The sequence below is a fragment of the Molothrus ater genome, chromosome 1 (genome assembly GCF_012460135.2).
Source record: "Molothrus ater isolate BHLD 08-10-18 breed brown headed cowbird chromosome 1, BPBGC_Mater_1.1, whole genome shotgun sequence".
Taxonomy (NCBI): domain Eukaryota; kingdom Metazoa; phylum Chordata; class Aves; order Passeriformes; family Icteridae; genus Molothrus; species Molothrus ater.
Window position 1 is genome coordinate 87,396,574 of NC_050478.2, and position 21,490 is coordinate 87,418,063.

Here is a 21,490-nt window from a genome sequence, read left to right on the forward strand (position 1 = left end):
CACGGGGGAGAGTGGAGAATTCTAATCCTTCTGTTAGCCAAACAGAGATGCCAGCAAATCAAATCTTCATAGGCACATCTTTATTCCTTTGATTTTTCTTAACAGACTCAGTCAGCCATGTTCTGCATGAACAGAAATTAATGCCACCTCCTTGACTTGAGTGAAGCTATAAATATTGTTTTACATAAGCCAAGGATCTGGTCCCTACTGTTTAAGACCTTTCTTTTCCAATTATGCTTTCCACTCTCCATTTTAGACAACTAAACATATTAGAAGGGAAAAAACCCAACAATGCAATAAAATAAAGATTTCTAATTAATGTATCACCACAACAGGATTACTTAAGAACAGGGACATGACCCACAAGCGTCAGAAAACAATCTCTGAATCTTTGACAGCTGAGGGGAGGATGTGTGATTTTCACAAGACACACCCCAGCATCTAAAGCTTAACTCCACAACAGATTTCAAATAGCAACTTCACAGCTGGTTTTGCCTAAGATTTGAAATGGTAAGAGATTTTAGAATAGATGTCCATAACTTGCACAGATACATTCAATTTAGGCATTTTTATGGTCAAAGATAAATAGCACACCTCAGGCTCCTATACTGCCAGAAATTCTACAACAATCTCTTTGATTATATTTTTCCAATTAGGAAATCTTCAAAGGAAAAGAGGGCAGCAAAGGAATGCTTTCATATCCGTGGAGAAAATACATATGCACCTCAAAAATACATATCAAAAAAATACATATGCACCTCAAAAATACATATCACCTACATGTGATAAGTATTGATAGTCTTTGGTGCTCTCCTAATACCTCCTACCTAAAATCAGGTATTAATTAGTAAAAGAGAAACTTGTAACTTCTGTCTGCTTCCATACTAGCACCCACGATTTTGTGCTCTGAATTGACACCTTTTGAGTCCTGTTCAAGAGTCAGAGACACCTCTAGCTCTGTATTCACTCAATGTGCAGTCAACATAGACCAAAGTTCCAAGCTGTTTTACACATGGTACCAAAATACTGTGTGTTGAGGCAGCCACAAAGCAGAAGAGATAGACAATGCCAGCAACTGCAAGTTAATCATTATTTACAACCAAAATAACCACATGGAGCTATGAAATAAGTCAGGAACAAAGCCACAAGGTGTCAGCACTGGCCTGTGTATTTAGAAAATAACTATCCCTGCATGAGACACTATTTGTTTTAACCTGTGTTACTGAGCATTTGCAAACATTCAGTTGAGGCTAATCTCACTTCATAAATTCTCCTCAATTTAATGATAAAGTAATATCATCTTCAGATCAATGAAAAATACTTAATGTAAACTATTATAGTTTCACTAGTACCAGAAGCTAAGAAAAAAAAAAGTTAAAGTCAATTATTTAAGATACAACATTTGCATCTTTAGATCATCTGCATATACCTTTGCATTTTGGGCTAATGAAAAAATTATTATTTTATGCAGCTCAACTGCTAAGATGAGAAGGCTCCAAATTAAATGTCATTTACAAAATATTGGTGAAAATGAAAACCAATCTTTGGGAACACCATGTCTGATTGCACCCAGTGATTATAGCCTGACTTTATTGCAGAAACAACTTTGTTCATCATCTCAGTTAAAGTGTACGAAATTATCAGCAGAGCAACTCTTGAATGATTCACACAGAAGACTGAATCTTGTTCAGTTAACAAGGGGAATGAAATGCATGGTAGTAAGGCAGAGTGGTCAATAGCACCGACACAAAAGTGTTCAATCACTGGAAAAAGCATACAAAACAGCAGCAGTAGGACCTGTGGATGGACAAAATCCGGAGCACTATCTTTCATGGTTATCCCACATGATAACTGTGTGCACAGAACACGAGCTGGATATACAGAGATCTGAGTAACAGAGGAATGTTTGGGATCCATCAGGTTTTGTGACGAATTCCTCACCAGTCCATCAGCTGTCACGTAATGCAAGACAAACAGAATATAATTTAAATAGATTTGGTAAATGTAATGCCTCTACTGATCATGATGCCTTGGACAGTGCACAAGTAGCTGACACACACAAGATCCATCCTTTCTTGCAGCCTGCAGCTACAGGCTTGCAATAATACTACAAACACATCAAGCAGACCACACAGTGTAAAAGCAATACATTTCTTGTTGCTCTGAGCCAACTTTTCTTCCCAGTCCAACAGCAAGGAGGAGTAAGGAGCTGAAATACCTGCTGAAACCTTAACCATCTCAGAAATTGAAGCATCCCTGTTTGAGAGACTAATACAGCTAGTTTGCTTGCTAAGTATCATGGCACTTCCTCCTCTTTGTTGTCAGTTTCTATTATACTTTCATTTTCTTCTTTTTACAAAAGCCTGTTCTGGCTGCTTCAGAAGCTATTCTGGCGGAGGAACAGGGCAGTGATGACAGTAGATAAAGAATATCCAATTTGTAATATTGCAACTTGATCATATTTGTATCAAATAGTAACAAAAAAAACAGCACAGAGGTCAGCACAGGAACCTCTAAATTCTACATACTTATAGCAGTTGACAGTGTGATTAATACTGTGTTGAAATAGAAATGATCACATTTACTTACAGCTTCATTGTGATTCTCATAGTGGAAAAAAAAAAAGGCAGTCTTCTCACATCTGTTAATTTGCTAATGACCAGCCTCACTGACTTAAATGGAATTCGGCTAACAAATTCAAGACCATGACATGGGAAGGAATTATTAACATAGGCAGCGCAGAGGGTTCTTTAACCTCATGGAGACTTTTTTTCCCCTTTATAAATGCCATACACACATTTTCTTAGACTAAAAAGGCATTTATTGCAACAGTTTTATAAATATCATTGTCTGTCACTGTCAAATAGCTAACAAGGCTCACTTGAACACCAACATTTAGTATAAAACAGATGTTACAAAGCAATACTTTAGGGCATGCACGATTGTAAAGTAGTCCCATAGGTCACTGTAACTTCATTATCTATTCACTCAGTGTTATTTCTGCTGAAAAGACTAGAGCACAAAGAAGTTTGGCAAATTCTTCTGGACTATAAAACCTCCATTCTGCACTCCTATCCAACCAAATGCTCATTGACTTCACATGGCTGCTGGGTGTTGGCATACAGAATGAAGCCTGGCATGGAGAATGCAGAACACCACTTAACACTATAGTTACAAGTTTCTTATTTTTATGTTTTATCTGTATTTTAGTCTTGACAAAGACCTTAATAAATTCAAAAAGTAGAGATGGCATTTCAGGTTCAACCATTACAGTTCATGTAATAAGAAACAAGTGGCAAGAGTTAACACAGTTATGACAGCCAGCTTATTTGCAAAGAGGTTAAAGCAAACCAGACCTCAGGATATATAAGTCAGAAATACCAAGATATATCAGGCATCAGTTATAACCTAAACAGAACTCAACATGCTAATAAAATATATCTGCCTAAATAAAGGCTGGGAACATCACACACAAATGTCAGGGTCCCACTATTTCATTTATCTAATGAGTTAATAGGTCTGAAATTTAATCTTTGAATCTCTTTGTCAAGACTTGAATGATAATTCCAGCTTTAAAAATTCTATTGTGGTAGTTTTTTATATTTCATTATTTATCATTTGTTTCATATCACCAAAGGTAAAAAACTGAAAAAGAACCCATTGCTTTCTACGTGAGAAGTCAAGTATTTCAGAAGCAGATGCCATATTCTGGAGTTAAATACCAAGATTTTTTTCCTCCTAGGTTTAACTGTGGCATCTGTGCTTCCTTTCTTATTACCCTAATACTCTATATGACAACATTCTTTTGACTTATCGAACTTATTCTTGTTTCAGGTTGTATGCAAAAAAAAGTGAAAATAACACTGTAATACATCTAAGACTGAGGCTAATTTTTGTATTGAAGAAAGAAGGTGTGTGTATAAGAACTGCAAACATAACCAGCACTCACGTAATATCTCAGGCTTATACATTTTCTTCCTCAATCATTCTGTCTCCCCAAAATCAGCTAGGAGTCAGGGAATATGTAAGGTTCTGTGTTTTGTCTTGTCTCCAAAGGAGAATTTAGCCTTTTTTTTTTTAGACTATCTTGTATAATTCTCAGACTTTACATGCACACACAAATACCTTCAGCTAAATCACATTGCCTAAATATTAATTCTGTTAAGAATACTTTTCATTATCTAAATCTTACAGATGACTGTTGTGAAAAATCAGCAGGAATATTTTTATTCCTTGGCACAAAATCTAAGTGATTTTTTTCATTTATTTAGTCTTCTACCAATACCACCATAGGAAATTAAACTGAATGACGTCAAAACTAAGAGAGATATGAAGCTAAATCACGAGTTACCATAAAATGCTTGCTTCCCTGAGTAAGCATTGGAGCCATAACAGATTTGCAGCTGCTCAGCACTTCTGAAAAATCCAATTACTTCTTCAAAAATGCAAATATGAATTTAAGAATCATTTAGAAGCAGCTAAGAAAAGTACTGGTAATTTTATAATGTTCTATGAAGTCTATAAAGAGTAAAACACCTTTACAGAAAATGTCTTAAGAATGCCACATGAAAGTTCATCTTGTAAGGATATTCCTAATTAGCCTTTAATTGCAGATCAGATCGAGCCTATGTGGAGCAGCAGCTGTTCTAAGATACAGGATGTGAAGTCCTGCACTAATTCCAACCCCACACTGGTTTGGAAGAACATTCCTACTTAGCTAAGAAACACAGAAAGAGGGCAAAAGCAACAGTTGTGAATGGCTATGGAACCATGTCAGGGGAAGTTCAGATGGGAGCTTAGGAAAAGATTCTTGTCCTAGAGGGTGCCCAGTCACTGGAACAGGCTCTACAGGGAAGTTCAGGGAGTATCTGGATGATGCTCTGAGTCATATGGGTTAGTTTTAGGCAGTCCTGTGAGGAGTGTTTGTTAGGCTCTAAGATCCATATGGATCCCTTCCAACCTGAGATAGTCTATGAGTTCTAATCAAAATACTCAATAATCCAAGGGAAAAAATTCTCTCCCCTTCTTAACATCAGATTCATTGCTATTGCCAAGTTGTAACACAGATTTTCAAAGCAAGTAATGTCTTTTAAGTCTGCATTTTCACACCTATCAACTCCATAAGCTGCACACATCCTCTCTGACATTTCAAAATTGCACTGCTTTTGCCTCACTATCTGAGCCCAAATTAGGTAAGTTAAGTAACCATGTTTAAGCATATATAATTCTATCAAGCCTACTGTGAAAGTAGAAAAAAAAAAGTTACTGAAGGAATTACTTCATATTTATAAAAAATGTTTAGAAAAGGAAGGCTTACCTAGATCTTACTATGTATTTGCAAAAATCAGATACCTTGACATACAAACTGCATATAAATAACTAGATAAGAAAAAAAATATGTAAAAAGCTGGAATATGGTTAAAAAATTATTTTCTTTTTTTATTAATTTTTGTACACAAGGACTTGACATTTTCTTTAAAATCTTCCTTTTAGATCTGAGTCTATCCTGGGCAAGTTGAGGGAGAGCTGCCCAAAGAGACTGCTACAGAAATACTGATAATAAAATTTTAATTAGAGGCGCTAATGTACAAAGCTGTTAAGATTTAGAGTCCCCCATCTTTTGATACACAGACTGCAGCCAGCAGGGTGTACCTGCTCACTGGTCATTCTACAAACTGAGCAGGTACTCACTCCCTGCTGCAGCTGACTGCTGCTGTTGCCTCTGGGGTCTCATTGGGTTTTTGTACCTCTGAAGGCCAGATCAAGCCTCCAGCTCTAAACTTGGAGCCTGACAGCAGAGGACATCTTGCGGCATGGTCTGACCTGATCATCAGCCCTTAAACAGCTGGGACCTGTCTGACAGCCAAAATCTCTTTCAAGTCAGACTCTATTCCTTCCTAACCCTACATCAAATACTACTTAGATAAAGACTGCCAGATGGGCACTGCTGCATGTAACTTTATACAAAACCAGAAATTATGCCAAAACCATTAGCCCTGCCTTGTTATTTGTCCTTACTACCCGTCTCTCCATTCTTCTGTTCCAAACTGTCTGGAGTCACCAATGCCTCACTGTGCAGCATTCAAGCAAAATGCTTTACCAGTTTCATTACATGGGGTTGAAAAGGATCATATCAATTCTTGTAAGCCATGCACATCCACAGCTCCATGGAGCACTGAAACACTGTAATATTTAAAAGTATTTCTGATTCTATTATAAATCTAATGCTCTATGCAAAGTCATCTTTTGTATAAAACACTAACATAATAGCTACTTCTGAAAATAACTGGTATTAGACCTTATGTAATCCTCTGAAATACATATTTTGTTCTTGTTATGCCTATTACAAAATACTTTAATTTGGGGAAATTATTTGGAGGTGTTAAAACAAGAAGGGGGTGGGGGGAAGAGGGGGAATTATTGTGCCAAACTAATGAAACCATGGAGTAACAAAATGCCATTTAAATGCTATTAAAGTTACATAATTTGCATGTAAACTTTAATTCTGCCTCTGGAGTACTGGAGGGTACTCCAGACCTTTGCAAACTTCCAACAGACCAAGAAAAGACATGAAAGGCCAGACAGAGGGTCTACCCTCTAAAACAGGAATAATTTTCTTTTTTTGTAAATCTCTCATGTGTTGGAGGGATGAGAAAGTATGAAGACAAAAAAAAAAAAAAAAAAAAAAAAAAAAAAAAAAGAGGGTCTCTGTCTTCCCTTGAACTTATAGCAGCTATGTTAGTTATAGCAGTAACTAAGAAATAACTTCTTAGCTACTTAGGACATAGAGGCAGCTGCAGGGCTCGTTTTTCAGGATATGGTGCCCCAAGTGAGCTTCAAGACCACTTGTGGTGCCATGCTGCTGTACACCACACTCCAGTCATTCTCTAATCCCTGTGCTGAAGATTAGGAAAGTCAGTACCAAACACAGCTTTAACATCATTTAAGCCAGACTAGGGGTTTCTTCAGATTAGGGAGGCTGCAAGAGTTTATTTTCTTACTATCCAAGTAGTGCAAAACCCGCCAAGACAAAGAAGGCCACAGAGGGAGTTCAAACTTTTCTCATCAATACGTTCTCTTTCAAAAACAGAATACTTCCCTTGTAATAACAGAAGACACAACCACCCATTATCCAATTACATTACCAAATCAGTTAGGTGCTTTTTTTTTTGAGGGGGAAATCAATTAGCATTTCACCTATACCTGAAAAAAAACCAGTTATTTGATACCAGCAATGAAAAAAAAAAAAAAAAGCAAAAAGAAAATCTTTCTAATTAGTAGCCACAGTCAAATTTCCAAACAACACCATACTCTAAATATGCCCTCTCTAAACTCAATGCCTCTGTATGAAGTCACTCTGCAGCAAGAAATTCTTAAAATTAAAGCATTGTAGAAATGTGTTCTTTAATAGTTGTTTGGTAGTAATCACACTAAAGAAACAAAAAATTATTTGGAGAGGGAAATATCTACCTCCTTTTCCAAAGCACACCTTTTTTTCTAGTTTGTGTTTGTACCAGTCAATTAGAAAAAATAATAAAACAAAACATTTTTGAAATACCATAATCAATTAAAAATTACTTTGAAGTCTGTTACTTTATAGTAATTTTGTATAACAGGGATAAATCCTGCTTTTCAATATTAAAAAGAAAAAGAAGACAACATGTGAAAACCAAAATAGTCTCCATGACAAGTTACTATGCCCACTCAAATGTTAAGACTTACCAAATATCATACAAGCTTACATACCACATTTTCCTTATAACCTTTCTCTCCTCAGATTTCATCCTGACTACAAACTTCTAGATACTCACGTCTCCATTGTTTGTCAACTTGAACTCCACAGTCTTGATTTCCCACTGTGAGGAGGAACTCTTAGATAAACTCAGTGCTCAACTCAACCATCCATTTAAATGCCAGATAATAGATTGTTTTGCTGCTTCCTGTGGCCTTTTATTTCCACCCTTTTGATTAGAAACACTTTATTAGGCTAATTAAGTACTGTGAAGCCTAGATGAAAGATTTTTTAGAAGTGCAGATTTCTGCTAGTACTTCAGCAAGAGAAAAATATGATGACAAAAACACAGCACACTGACAAGTAATTTGAAAAAGGAATAAAAAATAATGTAAAATACTTTGCTCTTGCTTCAAATCCTGAACTTTAAACACATCTGACTCCATATATGTACAAAGCAGATTGATAGCTGTCACACAATTTTACCTTGGTATTATTATTGTCATCTATAACATACCTGTGTGCTCAGGTCCAACCAGGCTATCCTAAATCCAGAGCTCTATTAAAGAAGAAAAGAGAAGCCAAACTGGGTTTCTATCCAAGTTCAGTACCTTTAAATTAATAAATTAGCCCTTTAGTGGGTAATCAAGTAAACAGCTGAAACAGTAAAAACCAAGCAACCCTCAGGCTCTGAGAAAGAACTGCAATATCTCAGCTGCCTGAGAGAAAGAATTTACCCTAATGATTTCTTCACTTCACCTCTTTGCTGAATGTAAAGCTCATTATCCAGGCTTTTGCTTATCTGCTCCAGCCAATCTTAAGGCTAAATTACACAGCTGTTGTGGGCCAAAGCAGACCTTATTAGGTGGTCTCTACTTGATCAGATGATGAGTAAGTTAACCAACCTGAGAGAAGTAATTTATACTAAATAAAGCTACTCTATGCACTTTAGAAGTTCACTTCTGAATTTCTTTTCCCTGAACTCTAGTCCAGTAATTTTAAGTGAACAAATCCTTAAAGACATCAATGAAAATATAAAATATTAGTCAATCTTTTGAAATAGGGAGAAAGTGTTTGTTATGAATGTAAGTTCATCTTCAATCTAATTCATATACCTTAAATATAAGTTAGAAGAATTCTGAGCCTAAGAAAACTTAGGTCTACAGACCTCAATCTGTGAATAATGATGCAAACCCAACCAAGCTAATTAATCATTTTATACTCCATGCAGCAATGAAAATAGAAAGGAGTTGCATTACATATACTTTACCAGATTCTATGTTACAGAGTCCTCAAGTGTATCACATTAGATAAAACTTTGGCACTAGTTAGACTTTAATTCTACTTAAGTAGAATTTTAGCGTAAGTTGGAAAGTGAATGAGTAACCTTACCAAGCACATTTGACTGCTATATGTAAACGTGTCTTACAGTTCCTTTTAGGTAAAGAACAGAAATTCTTCACTCCAAGTTTTTATTATAGTCTGTGGCACACATTTTGACACTTTTCATTTCTGTAATTTTTAGCATTCCTCTTGTACTATTTCTTGGTGATAAAAACAGCTAATGTATTTCCTTTTTAGTTCATCTTTTTCCACAATACCTATATTTTAGCAGTGGTTTGATGAACGAAAGATACTGCTGCTCTTATTAATCCCTGTCTTTCCTTACAAGTAATCTCATTTATATTTCTTTGTAAGATTACACCAGGTGCCTACAGTCACCCTTAACATGAACAGGATTTGGTGGCATACAACACAGAAAAAGAGATTACTTCATACTACTGCACAATTACTTAAAAATATATTTACATGCCAGCAAAATTGCTTTTTTTTAATAAAAAGAGAAACGTTGATTTAATCTGTTAGGAGGACATCCTATGGCTTGTTGGGAACTTTTATATTCTGCATGTTTTACACCTGGTTTTCCTATGTATGGAGAATTTATATTGCTGTATTCTCCCTTCCCCTTGTTTAAATTACTTTATATCTCACTTTTAAAAGAAGTAGGCATTTCTTTCAAAGAGGCTATTGAAACACAATAAAGACATTCATCACCTATTTCTGTTGAAAAAAAAATCATGCTAATGCTTGAATATGCAAGTTTAGTTTTGGAAAGTACTACAGCAAGTACACTTTGATAAATATAAAAAAAAAATAAAAATTGAGAGAACTATGCACTACTGAAGGGCAGTTTTTATACTGCTGTGTTGGTTTCCAGGTCTTAAGATTAGGAACTGCACTTGGAGTTGTGCTCTCTGCTCTAGAAGTACCAAACAGCATTGCAGTGTTTTCCCAAATTTGCTTTTTTGTAGCAATTTGGAAGGCAATTTTGTTATTTGATAAGATGTCCATCACTAAATTCATCTGAACACACATACAGGCACCCCTCCCAAACACACAAACACACACATACACACATTGATCTTACAAAAGTCTCATTTTCCTTAAGCAAGTAATCACAACACTGAAAATACTCTCCAATGTGTTCACTGATTTTCTTAAATGATTTGTCACCACTCTGCCACTCAAGGGAGATGGTTATTTCACTCTTCTGAGAAGCTAACTATGTTCAAAAGCAGCTAGATGAGGATGGTGATGTGATATAAATTCCAAAAGAAAAATGCATTGTCCATCCATATAGCCGTCCATCCTGAGAAACTTCCACTGCCAAATTCTTGCTATTTCCCATTGGTCATGGGGTTCCCATCAATAAATAGAAGGTCAGTGCAACAATGAGGAGCAAGCAGAATGGAGAGGAGAAGGTCTGATAGGCAGCCGAAGGCATGAAAATATCTTCGTACTTGTAAATGCTGACAACACGCTCTGACACGGGTGGAGAGTCGATATCATGACGAGTTATAGAACCTTTAGCAGGTAAGAGCAGAAAGAAATAACGTCAGATGCAATTTTTTCTATAACTCTGCTGAGGAAACAGGCAGGCAGGTAATTTTCAAACCTATGGAAGCCTGCAATATTACACTGTCAGGGAGTACAAATGAAATTCAAGTAAACAACAAACATCTTTCAAATGAATTAAGAACTTCTAGTTATGAAATTCTTCTAAATTCAGCTTTAAGAAATGGGGATAGTAGATATATAGCCAGGAAAACAAGACATGTCCTGTCTTTCTTTTTTAAGACTCATGCTGCCAGAATTTTAGTTCTTAAAAAAAAAAAAAAGGTGGGGAGAGGGTGTGTCTAGTAAGAATCATGTAATTGAAAGACATTCATCAATTTTGGCACTTCAACTCAGTTGGTGAGATCAACTCACCCTGGATTGCTGGGCCCCAAGCAAACAGGTAATACCAACTCAAGTGCAAATCCACGATGGTTTCTTCTCGGGGAACATAGACAGGACGCTTGAATCGACACGTTACACGGTTGTTTTCAAAAACCCCCTCCTCATCTCTAGCAGGATTTCTCTGGATTTCTTTAGCCCACTGACCAACATTATAGAAGTGCTGTATTCGGACTCTTCCGTTATCATCATGAACACAAGCCATGACATCATCGCCTCCCTACAAGGTTAAAAAAAAATCGAAGATGGAAAACAAAAGGGTCATTAAAAACTTCCTCATTTATGTATATAATTTTAATTATTCAAAGCTAATCAAGACCTGCGATGCTCTTTCCTTCTTTCCAAGTTACATATACACAAATATTAGTATCCCTAATCAGGTGTCTTCAGTAAGATTGAAAAGCACGTTAAGTGGGTAGCAATAACTACATACTGTTACTACCTGTGAATTCTCTTTTGGATCTTTCTAGGAGTTATTTTACTTAACATATATTTGTAGAATATGATATCACTCTGACATCACATAATTAATTGATCCATGGAAGGCTGCTTTCTTTTGTTATTTGTGAAGTTCTGGCATACTGCTTCATAAAGTGTTGCAGTCTTGAATCCCTGATGTGTACAAAATCCACTGCATCAAATCATGGACATAAAACCAATAAACTTTAGTGAGACAGAGGAAACAAACCTACTACATATGAGAAAATAATAGCATTGATTACAGTAAGTGTTTTCTTATCTCTTCTCATGTTCACTTAGGGAACATCATTTCTCATATCTCTTTTTTCTTATAAGAAATGTTGTAATAACAGAATACAGTATACCACAAGATACAAAGAAAAAAAGTAATCAATATATGCTTCTTCACTTAGCATAAGCAGCCACCAAAGAACCAAGAGACAGAAGGGAGAAGGAGCCACTTATTTGTAGAGGTGATTCATGGAAATACTAAAGCAGTTGCTGGAGTAGTTACTCAAGGTGACTGACAAAGTTCCTGGGATGAGCAGGAACTTCAGGAGTACTACCTCATAGAAGCCTTAGCACCAAGAGCCATCAGAGCACTATCCAAGCTGGATGAGTGCCACAGCTATCAGTGCTGTATTAAACACAGGCCCTACTCCTCCCATATCTTTCTGATATGTCATACTGATGAAAGACATGATGCTTGCTACTGTGATCATCCCTTAGTTCTTTATTACAGGGAAAAGAGAGGGAAAGGGTGCATTTCAGAACTATGGGAATATTGCAATGTGCATTTGTAAAAGATATGCAAGAAGTGGGTGGAAAGAGGAGACAACTAGGTAAACCATATGCTTGAACAGTTTCTGCACCTTGGTGCTGCTGCAAACCTTTCCAGCCTCTGTCTTGAGACTACCACTGCTCTCCATAACTTATTTCCCAAGTTTAACTTCTATATATCTAAGCACAAATCCCTCATCCTTAAGTACAAAGAGGCAAAAATAAAGGTGTTTTTACACTGAAGGAAGAAAACTAAAGAGGAAATAAAAAGGCATTTTGAATCTCAGTTAACAGAATGACATTTTGAAATCTTGCTGAGGCACAAAAGCCTGAAAGTGGAAAAGCATAATGTTATTTGAGACAAAGAAATAGGTCATAAGACTTTAAAAAAATCTATTGAGGACACGAAATAGGTTTTTTTTTTCCTTAATTTCTGAAACTATCCAGGCCACACCATTTTGATCAGGGCCTCCAAAGCACAGCCCATTTCTCAGAGCTAAGCTGTTTTGACCCAGAGCCATTTTATCATCAAAGCCTGTGCATCCCAGGACACCAAAACATCCTGGAAGTTATGAAAAAGATGAAGTCAGCAGGAGAGCCAGACAGGAAGAGAGAGGCTAGCTGGTTTAGCCCAGCTGACTTATGGGCATTATATGATATGTGGAGCAAATTTGGAAGCAAAACCTTTTACTTTACAATTCTTTTATTCTTTTTACCAGAAGCTCAGACTTAACCTGCTGCTTGCTGTGCCTGCTTTCCAAGTGGCTGATGAGAGGAGTGCAGTGGGACCCTGGGGTCCACTGCAGGTACCTCAGAGGTACAAACTGGAAACACAATCTGATAGTTTGGGGACAAATACTTAGAGGTGCTGAGCTGCTTTGAAAACCCTGTTGAGTACCTGCATTGGCAAGCTTCTAAACTCTTCTCAAAATGTGGCTATAAAGCTGTTCTTTACATCAAAGCCACAAACTGTTTCTTGTGACATGAACTGTTCTTTATGACACAAAAACCTTCTACTGTCTTGTGTTTATTTACAGTGTCATATTAAAACATATGTAGTAATGACTGAGAAGCACTTGTCCTCACATTTTCTTTCTATTTCCTATTTTCGGTCAAATGATGCCTTAAGTTTTAGCTTTCACATTTTTCAGATTCTGTACTGCATCAGTATATAACTTTGCATTTCATATAAAGTGTTAGCAAATTCTCTTCACAGCTTAGTTAAACAAAACAACCCTTTTCCAGCCAAGAACCAAGGACATTGTTGCAGCTTCAGGCCCAAAAAGTGTAAACAAGAGTGAATTGAAGAGAGCAATCTGGGACGATGGGACTTCATAAAACTGCTGTTAAGTCAGTGCAAGTCTTCCAATTCATTTTTTGTGGAGGGGTCCTATCCCAGGACATCTAGTCCTGTATTTTTTCAGACTGCTACTTTCAACACCACAAGAAACAGTCCTTTCTTTGACTTGTGATTTAGGACATAGGTCCAGTATTGTTCTATAAACTTAGGAGAGTTTCTGTACATGAACACCAATATTATAAACTGCATTTTAATCCTAAACATTTTACCAAGGATCACAGACAAAACATCTTTGCAAAAGTCATCTATTGCTCGCATTTTTTAAAGTCCACACATTACATGCTTCTGTTTTGCTCACTGAAATTCAATGAAACGTGGAGCTTTTAAATTAAAAAGTAAGTACAGGAATCAGCATAAAACAGAACCCAATAACAATCCAGAGGAGAGAGAAGAAATTTTAACAATACTGCCTTCTTGAGTATAAATGTTTAAATTAGCAGGAGTCATTTTCTCACACATTTGTGGCTTCTCTGGAACAACATATGGGTATGAAAAAAACCAAAAAATTTCCCAAGTTAAACAAAAGTGAAATAAAAATTTATACTGCTGAAAGTCAGCTGATTTTCTCAAGAATAAAATTATTTGCTATTCAGTTTATGATGTGTCTTTAGCCCAAATTACACTGACATAAAGCACAACAGGACATTTCCATGTGAATTGGCAAATCCCTGAGGGCTTTTCTAATGAAAAGGCAAAAAGCTAGTGACATTCAAACATTCAGAGCTGAACTGAAATACTGTTGTAGTTCTCAGAGAAGAAGGGAAAGGAGATGTTAGGAAGGATGAAGCAGTTTTCTGTGAGGCAGTGCTCCCAGGGGGGCTACTGAATGGTGCTTTGTTTTCAGCAAGGCGGTTTTACCTTATGTGCTCTGTTTCTCACCGATCAAATATATAAATGTACATAAACCACTTATATCACAGCATGTGAAAGTGTATGTATATTGCCAACATGAAAAGCTGTACATATCTTACCATTTTCTTGTCTGAGGAAAATCCCACTGCCACCCAGCCATCTGTGTCAGCACTCAACTCAAATTCAACATCAGCTCCAATTCTGCGGTAACTTAGAAAGTAGTCACAAGTCTCTGCATTGCATCCAGGCTTACCATACCTAAATGGAATTGGAAATATACATACTATTTTCCTTGAAATTTCCTGCTATGGAACTTAATTTAAGGTTTTGAAAGAAAAAACTAAAAGAATGTATTTTGGTGTAATGGCAGTAAAGCATTTATTCTGCTGGACATAAAGTAGCATTAATTTTTTGCCAGTATTACTCTTTTAGTGTATAGCATTCAAACACTACAGCAAACAATAACACAAAATTTTACTCTGTTGACCTTCCTTGCTCTGTTTTTTTTAGTGCTTCATGAAAATACAAGAAAGACCTGTAGGTCCATAACTATGACATGTATTCTTATATAAACTAATGTCCTCAAATAATATATGTCCTCAAATAAGACCATACCATAGCACTATGGTCTTAAATAACAAACATTTATTAAAATTACTATGAAACACCAATCAGAGTCTCCAATATCATCAGTCAGCATCTGTAAACATAAAGGTATCTAGACTCTTATCTCAGACTGACCTGAAGCATCCCTTGGTTTTTCCACAGTCATCCACTCTGATTTTTGCGAATGGGTCCACAGGAGGAGCAGTAGGGAAAGGGTAACCTGTATAATCAGAATAAACCATTACTAAATAAAACACAAGGACTAAAAATCAATAATATTAAAGAGAAAGTCTTCCAGTAGCATTTACTTTGCTGATAACTGAAGTATTCAGATGAGTGACTACTTTGTCATGTACAAAACCCACTGCTCAGATGGTCCTGGATCCAAGTAACAAAGTAACATAAATAACTGAAAACAAAACTTTTCTAAGGTTTCCTACATTCATCAAGGAGAGAGAAGAATGCTGGAGAGAAAAAGTTAAATGTAAGGCAACAGGATCATGGACTATTGCAGTGCACTCTCTCCTTGTGCACTCATAGTTCCCTCAGGAAATCCGTAAGGGAACTGAGTCCTTAGCCATAAATGACAGCATTAGGTATAAATGCAGGCAGGGCACCAGCTGCAGAGCTGTAGGAATTGATACTGAAAAGACTTTGTAATACATCCTTCTTTATGAAGTAAAATAAAACACACATTGCAGTAAAAGGTAAGAGAGTATCAGGGCAGGGAATTGCCTGAAGTTATGGCCTTCAATCACTTGTGATGGCAGACCCAGAAGAGCCAGACAGTGAGAGTTATGATTCCAAGTGATCCCTTCTTCTGGATTATAGTACCAAAAAAAAAGTGAGAAAGTTTACTAACAGACCTATTCAGCCTTGGCTTGTGGGAGCTGGTGTCTGTTGCATAAGCACAGATATTTTAATAGGATGTTCTTTTACTTATCCATTTAAAAACCAAAGTGCTATCTGTGGAACTAGAAAGTCCTCTGAAAACGCTTCATTGAGTAGGAAAAGTGCTTCATTGAGTGGGAAATGAACACTGCAGTTAGTTACAGCACCAGCACACAAATTTTGACCTACACAACTTAGGGCATTCAGGAGCCCTGGTTTACTTCCCTAGATTTCTGACAATGGTAATGGAGAAAGTATGCTGCAAGCTGCAAATCACAGTTACACTAACTGTATCAAGGGCAGGTAAATTACCCTGCATTAATAAGTTTGCAGAATTTCACACCAGCGTGTAGCGGTGCATTACTGAAACACAGGTCACAGGACATGCAATTTTCTCACTCCTTACTTATTTTCAAATCCATTGAACAAATGGTTTTCTATGCAGCCTAGCTGCAAAAGTGGTGATTTAACATTCCACCATTTGTAAATTCAAAAAAAAACCCCACACCAAAAACGCACGACCACGCTGCTTCTTGACACTCTAGGGCATCACACGTCCTTTCGAAGCCCTCACACCCCAGGACTCCTTTTTACGCTACCAGCCCGGAAAGCTTTGCAAGAGGGGAAGGCGAGGGGCCGCCGGCTGGCCCCGCTCTGAGGGGAGGACGACGGCCCCCCGGCCTGAGCTCCCGCCCGGGGGGATGCCCGTGCCCGAGGATGCCCGTGACCGGGGATGCCATGTCCGGGATGCCCGTGCCCGGGGATGCCATGTCCGGGATGCCCGCGGAGCGAGGCGGCGGCTCTGCGGAGCGCGGGGCAGGGCACCCTGCGGCCCCGGCCCCGAGCGGCAGCGCCGGCTGAGGCGGCCGGGCCGGCGGAAGATGGCGGCGGGCGCTGGCCTTCGTGCTGAACAGCGCTGCCACCGCCTCCCGCCCGCCGCCCCCGCGCCCGCCCGCCCCGGCCCGGCGCTCCCTCCCGGCCCGGGGCCCCTCGCCCGCCGCTCCCCGCCCCGCCCGGCCCCGCCGCCCGGCCTGGCCGCCGCCGCACCCTCCTCGGAGAGGTAGCGCAGGTCGTAGAACTCGCTGGCGAAGGTGCCGTACGAGGAGTCGTGGTGCCGCGCCGCCTCCTCGCCGTGCTCCCCGCCGCCCGCCTCCCGCCGCCCGCCGCTCTCCTCCGCCGGGCTGGCGGCGGAGCCGGCCAGGAGCAGCAGCAGCAGCAGCAGCAGCCGCCGCCGAGCGCCGCGGCTCCGCTCCGCCATGGCGGCGGCGGCGGGGCGGGGAGGCGGCGGCGGCGGCGCCCGAGCGCGGCTCCGCGGGGGAGCGGGGGCGGCGGCCGGGGGGATCCAGCCCCGGGCACGGGCGGTGCCGGAGGGACCGCGGCGGTGGGCGAAGAGACGGCCCGGGAGGGCGCTGGGGGGAAAAGGTGTCGGGGCGGCGTGTGCGCGGGGATGCGCGAGGGAGCGGCGTGCGCGGGAGGGATGCGCCGGGAGCGGGATGCGCCGGGAGAGCGATGCGCGGGCGGTCACTGGCACAGCCCGGGCAGCACGGAGCCCTCCCGCAGAGACCGCCGCTGACAGGTTGCGTGGTGGCCTTCCCTGGATCACTGATTTCCCGCACCCCACAGCGCGCCCCACCCAGCAGAAACCCCGCCGGCCGCGGACACGTCTCCCAAAGGCCGGGCACAGCCGTCGAGGGGCAGTACCCAGCCATCCCTGGCTGCCCCTGTGGCCTCGATTCACTAAAGCCTCTTGGCATGTGCTTCAAGAGGACGTGATAAATCCTGCTCAGTGATTGCCGGGCAAACTTAGCTGTTTTCACTTTTTTTTTTCTTTTAATCTATTTATTTTATTATTATTGTATTATTTCTAATGACTTCTGGGATGGGACTGGAGGCACAGCGCAACTTAACATTCTTTTCAGGTAAAACCCCATGGCATCGAGCGTTCGCTATCCGATTGCATGTTCTTGCTTTGTATTTTTTACAATGTAACTGCAGAAATACCAACATACTCCAAACCTGGCAGGACTGAAGGAATTCCCAGGTTGCCCCCAAAATTGTCTTGGGCTCTGGTATCTGAAGCTGGACTTGCAACTCGGTATCCACGAGTTGATGGAGGAACCATGTCCTTTCATCCCTTGCCTTACTTGGGTTTGGATTGCTGTCTTTTGGTTATAGCTATAATTTTATTTTTATGTTATTATGCATGGTCACACTTCCTCCTCTGAGAGTCTGGAATAAAATTCGGGAAAACATCATGGGGGAGGGAGGGACAGAGAAAGGAGAACACACAGCAGTCAGCAATATTCTGGAAATTAAAATAACCCTCAATTTAAGTATTTTCTTTTTGTAGTGTCAACGACTGTACTGAGTTACTTTTTGGTGGGGCACTGAGACTGCCCAAGACCTGGGCTGCATTAGGGATAAGTTCATTCCTGTGGGCTGAGCGGTGGCTTGTCACACTGGAGTGTGCTCAGCTGCATCAAGTGGAGGATGTTAATTCACATCTCCATGGTTTAGTCTGGTGGAGTAGCATGCTATTTCTCACTGCAAATAGAGGAATAGCCACACAGAGGAAAAAAATAAGTTGCAAAAATAATACCAGTTGCATGCAAATTCAACATGCCCCACAGCAGCATATGGAAAAAGCTATAGGAAAGCAACAACAAGCTCAACTGCAAAATATTGAGTCCCTTCTCCCTGCCCCACTGAGCTTGGCAAACTTTAGCAGGCTAGTGGAAAACAAGTAAACAAATGGCAACAGAAAAGCCCTTATAAATCAGGCTAACAGGAAAGTAAGGCCGCAGCTTATTCTTTCTGGCAATAATTAACTCTGATGAAGGCCCCCCATCTCCCTTTTTGAAATAGCTAGCCGAGGGTTGTGGTGCCTGTGAAGAAGCATTTGCTCAGCAAGGGAGCAGCTGTCAGCTGCATGCTGGTTTCTCCTCCTTGGAAACAGGCTTTAGCACACTGTGATATGGGCAATGCTTCACAGTTATCGTAAACACTTAGGATATTTGTCATGTATTGTTTGTGCCTACATGACACCTATCATTTTAAATCTGGCAACTGAGATATCTCTCTGTGATTAAAGTGGAGCTGCACTGATATTCTGAAGTGAAGATATGGCTAAGAGACTGACCTTCCTCCTAGTAAATCCTTAAAAATTAAAACTAAAATGCTCCTGAATTTTTTGTTGCTTAGTAGAACCTCTTGTGGTTGTCTGAAGGTCGTCCCTATCTCAAAAATGGGTTGCTCAGGGAAGCTACATTATGTTGAGACAGGTGGAGCTTTAATGAATACCTTCAGTTTTCACCAGACAGAAAGGTCTACACTGCAACTAACAGCACAGCCAGCAGTGCTGCAGGAAAGATCCTTATCTGATTAAGTAATTGAGGTTATCATAAAAAAAAATAGCATTAGCAGAAAGAGCCCAAACTGCAATTGTATGAGCAGCCTTAACCCTCAAATGCCTGAACTCCCTGAATGCCACATTTCTCAGCTTGCACGTGCTTGTAATGCCTTTCTCAGAAGAGACACAAACAAGCACTGTGAGAACCACAGGCTGGAAGTCCTCTGGCAGAAGCAGTCCTCTAATTCAGCTTTTGCTGAATTAGACATGTGAGCATTTCCACCACTTCTTGCACCATCACCTCCTGCCTCAAGGGAATCCAGCAGTCAAATTCTTTGGATGGTTAATTGCTCTAGCTCGGGCAATTCTGTGGTGCTAGCACTCAGTCTGTGGGTGTCTTCCCAGGACTGGAGACCAGACTTATCCCCAGCTTATCCTTGAGGCCGACTGTGCCTTCTTTCTTGGCTGTTTTTTGTCATTCACAGTACACCTTTCCCCTGGAGGCTCATGCTTTTTGGGCCCTTTGGACTAGAATTAAAGTTTCAGGTAAAAGTCATAGTTTATATAACAGACATTCAGAAAAAAAAAAAATCTTAGTTCTCCTGGTCATTTCCATCCAATCAACATGTACTGAGAAATCAGTATGTATCCATCAGTGCTGACTGAGAAAACAACTCCTGAGACTGCAGTTTTCTTACAGCAAATCTGTAGTAACCTGCACCAGAGTTTGTAATTCAAATGCAGTTTTCTCAAACTCTTACAACACTCTTGTTCAATGTGGGGAATGTATCGACTCTACAAGTCATTTATCTTGGGCTTTCCTTTATTAAACAACAATAAATTGAGAAATTTTTTAATCATAAGTTTTCATTAGTAGTCATTTATCCCATGCTCTAGTTAACCACCTGGGACTCTACAGAAGCATGTTTGTGGTATTAGGTACTCAGACTAAGATATGGGAGAAAAAATGGTAGGAATTTCTTGCAAGTAGAGCTTTTTCACAGCATACAAAACAGAAAGATGATGGGAAATATGTCAAATGCCAATAGACGAAGCACTATGAGAAAAGTGAAAACTAAGTTACTGCCTTGGAAAAACCAAAGCATTACAAAGGAAACAGATGCATGCTATTTCTGAAAGCAGCTCACGAAAGAGATGAGTGAGCTTTTTGGAGGCATGGTATTACTTCAGATCTTCTGCAGAAAGGCAAGAAAATATAAACTCTAAATATGCTATCATCCAAATAAAAACTGCATTAGATCCTTAGAGCATCTTTTGCTCAGCACTGGTGAATTTTTCATTTTCTGCTGTCACTGAGTTATGCATCTGGTCTTGCTTCAAGAGTGATTGTGCCATTACTGCCCACAACAGCACTCTTTCTGTAAAATTAATTTAATGTAGGAAAAAACAGTGTCTCCAAGCTCTTTTCCACAAGCATAACATACACCATTCTAAAGACTAAGTCCAGAACTAAATCAGCTTGAGTTTTGCTTCAGTAAGCACTATGGACCCTTCCCAAGGTATATTAAAACTGCAGTTTTGTTAGTTAGTTTGTTTGGGTGTTTATGTGTGTGTGTGTGCGCGTGTGTGTGTGTTGGTTTACATCAGGTAGTTTATAACTTTTCTCCCAAGGCTGCATTTTTTTACCTTCTGGAACTCTTTGCTACCCCAGCTGGAATGCAGTTCTGGGAGGTGTATCTACCCTGAAAGCCAGATCTACCAGATGGTGGCACAACCTGCACCAGGAGGCTCTAGAGCAAAATGTTTCACTTTATTTTTTTAACAAGCCCTCATTACAAAGAGGTTATTTATAGTGTTATTCTAATAAGGAGCCAAAACAGAGCAGCCTTTTATTAGAACTCGCAATAAAGGGCATTACACTGAGGCCTTCCTGTGCATAAATACCACTTACTTACTATGCAAAAGTTGGCCTGGAGAGCAGAAAAATTCAGTTTGTATTAGCAATGGTTCATTTCAGTAGGAAAGTTTTAAAGAGTTTAAGCAGCATTAATTCAATTAATTCCACATGTGACTATGTAATTTTATGCTAATTATTTAAGAGTTCAGAAATGAGGGGGAAAAAAAAGTGAAGCTCTGATCCCTGATGAGACTTCATCTGAAGTAAAAGTCCTGTAAGTTTGCCTGTTGGAAAATAATCATTTAA

General features: G+C 39.6%; 1 protein-coding gene across 1 annotated transcript; it reads right to left on the bottom strand.

The window, feature by feature from the left end:
- Nucleotides 1-7,387: 7,387 nt before the first annotated feature.
- On the bottom strand, nt 7,388-17,426 carry FRRS1L (ferric chelate reductase 1 like). Its single transcript, XM_036379162.2, has 5 exons — nt 17,025-17,426; nt 15,222-15,306; nt 14,600-14,738; nt 11,003-11,249; nt 7,388-10,597 (listed from the first exon to the last, which is right to left on the bottom strand). The coding sequence occupies exons 1-5, from the start codon at nt 17,233-17,235 to the stop codon at nt 10,425-10,427; spliced, it is 855 nt and encodes a 284-aa protein (XP_036235055.1). The 5' UTR covers nt 17,236-17,426; the 3' UTR covers nt 7,388-10,424.
- Between the last annotated feature and the right edge of the window lie 4,064 nt (nt 17,427-21,490).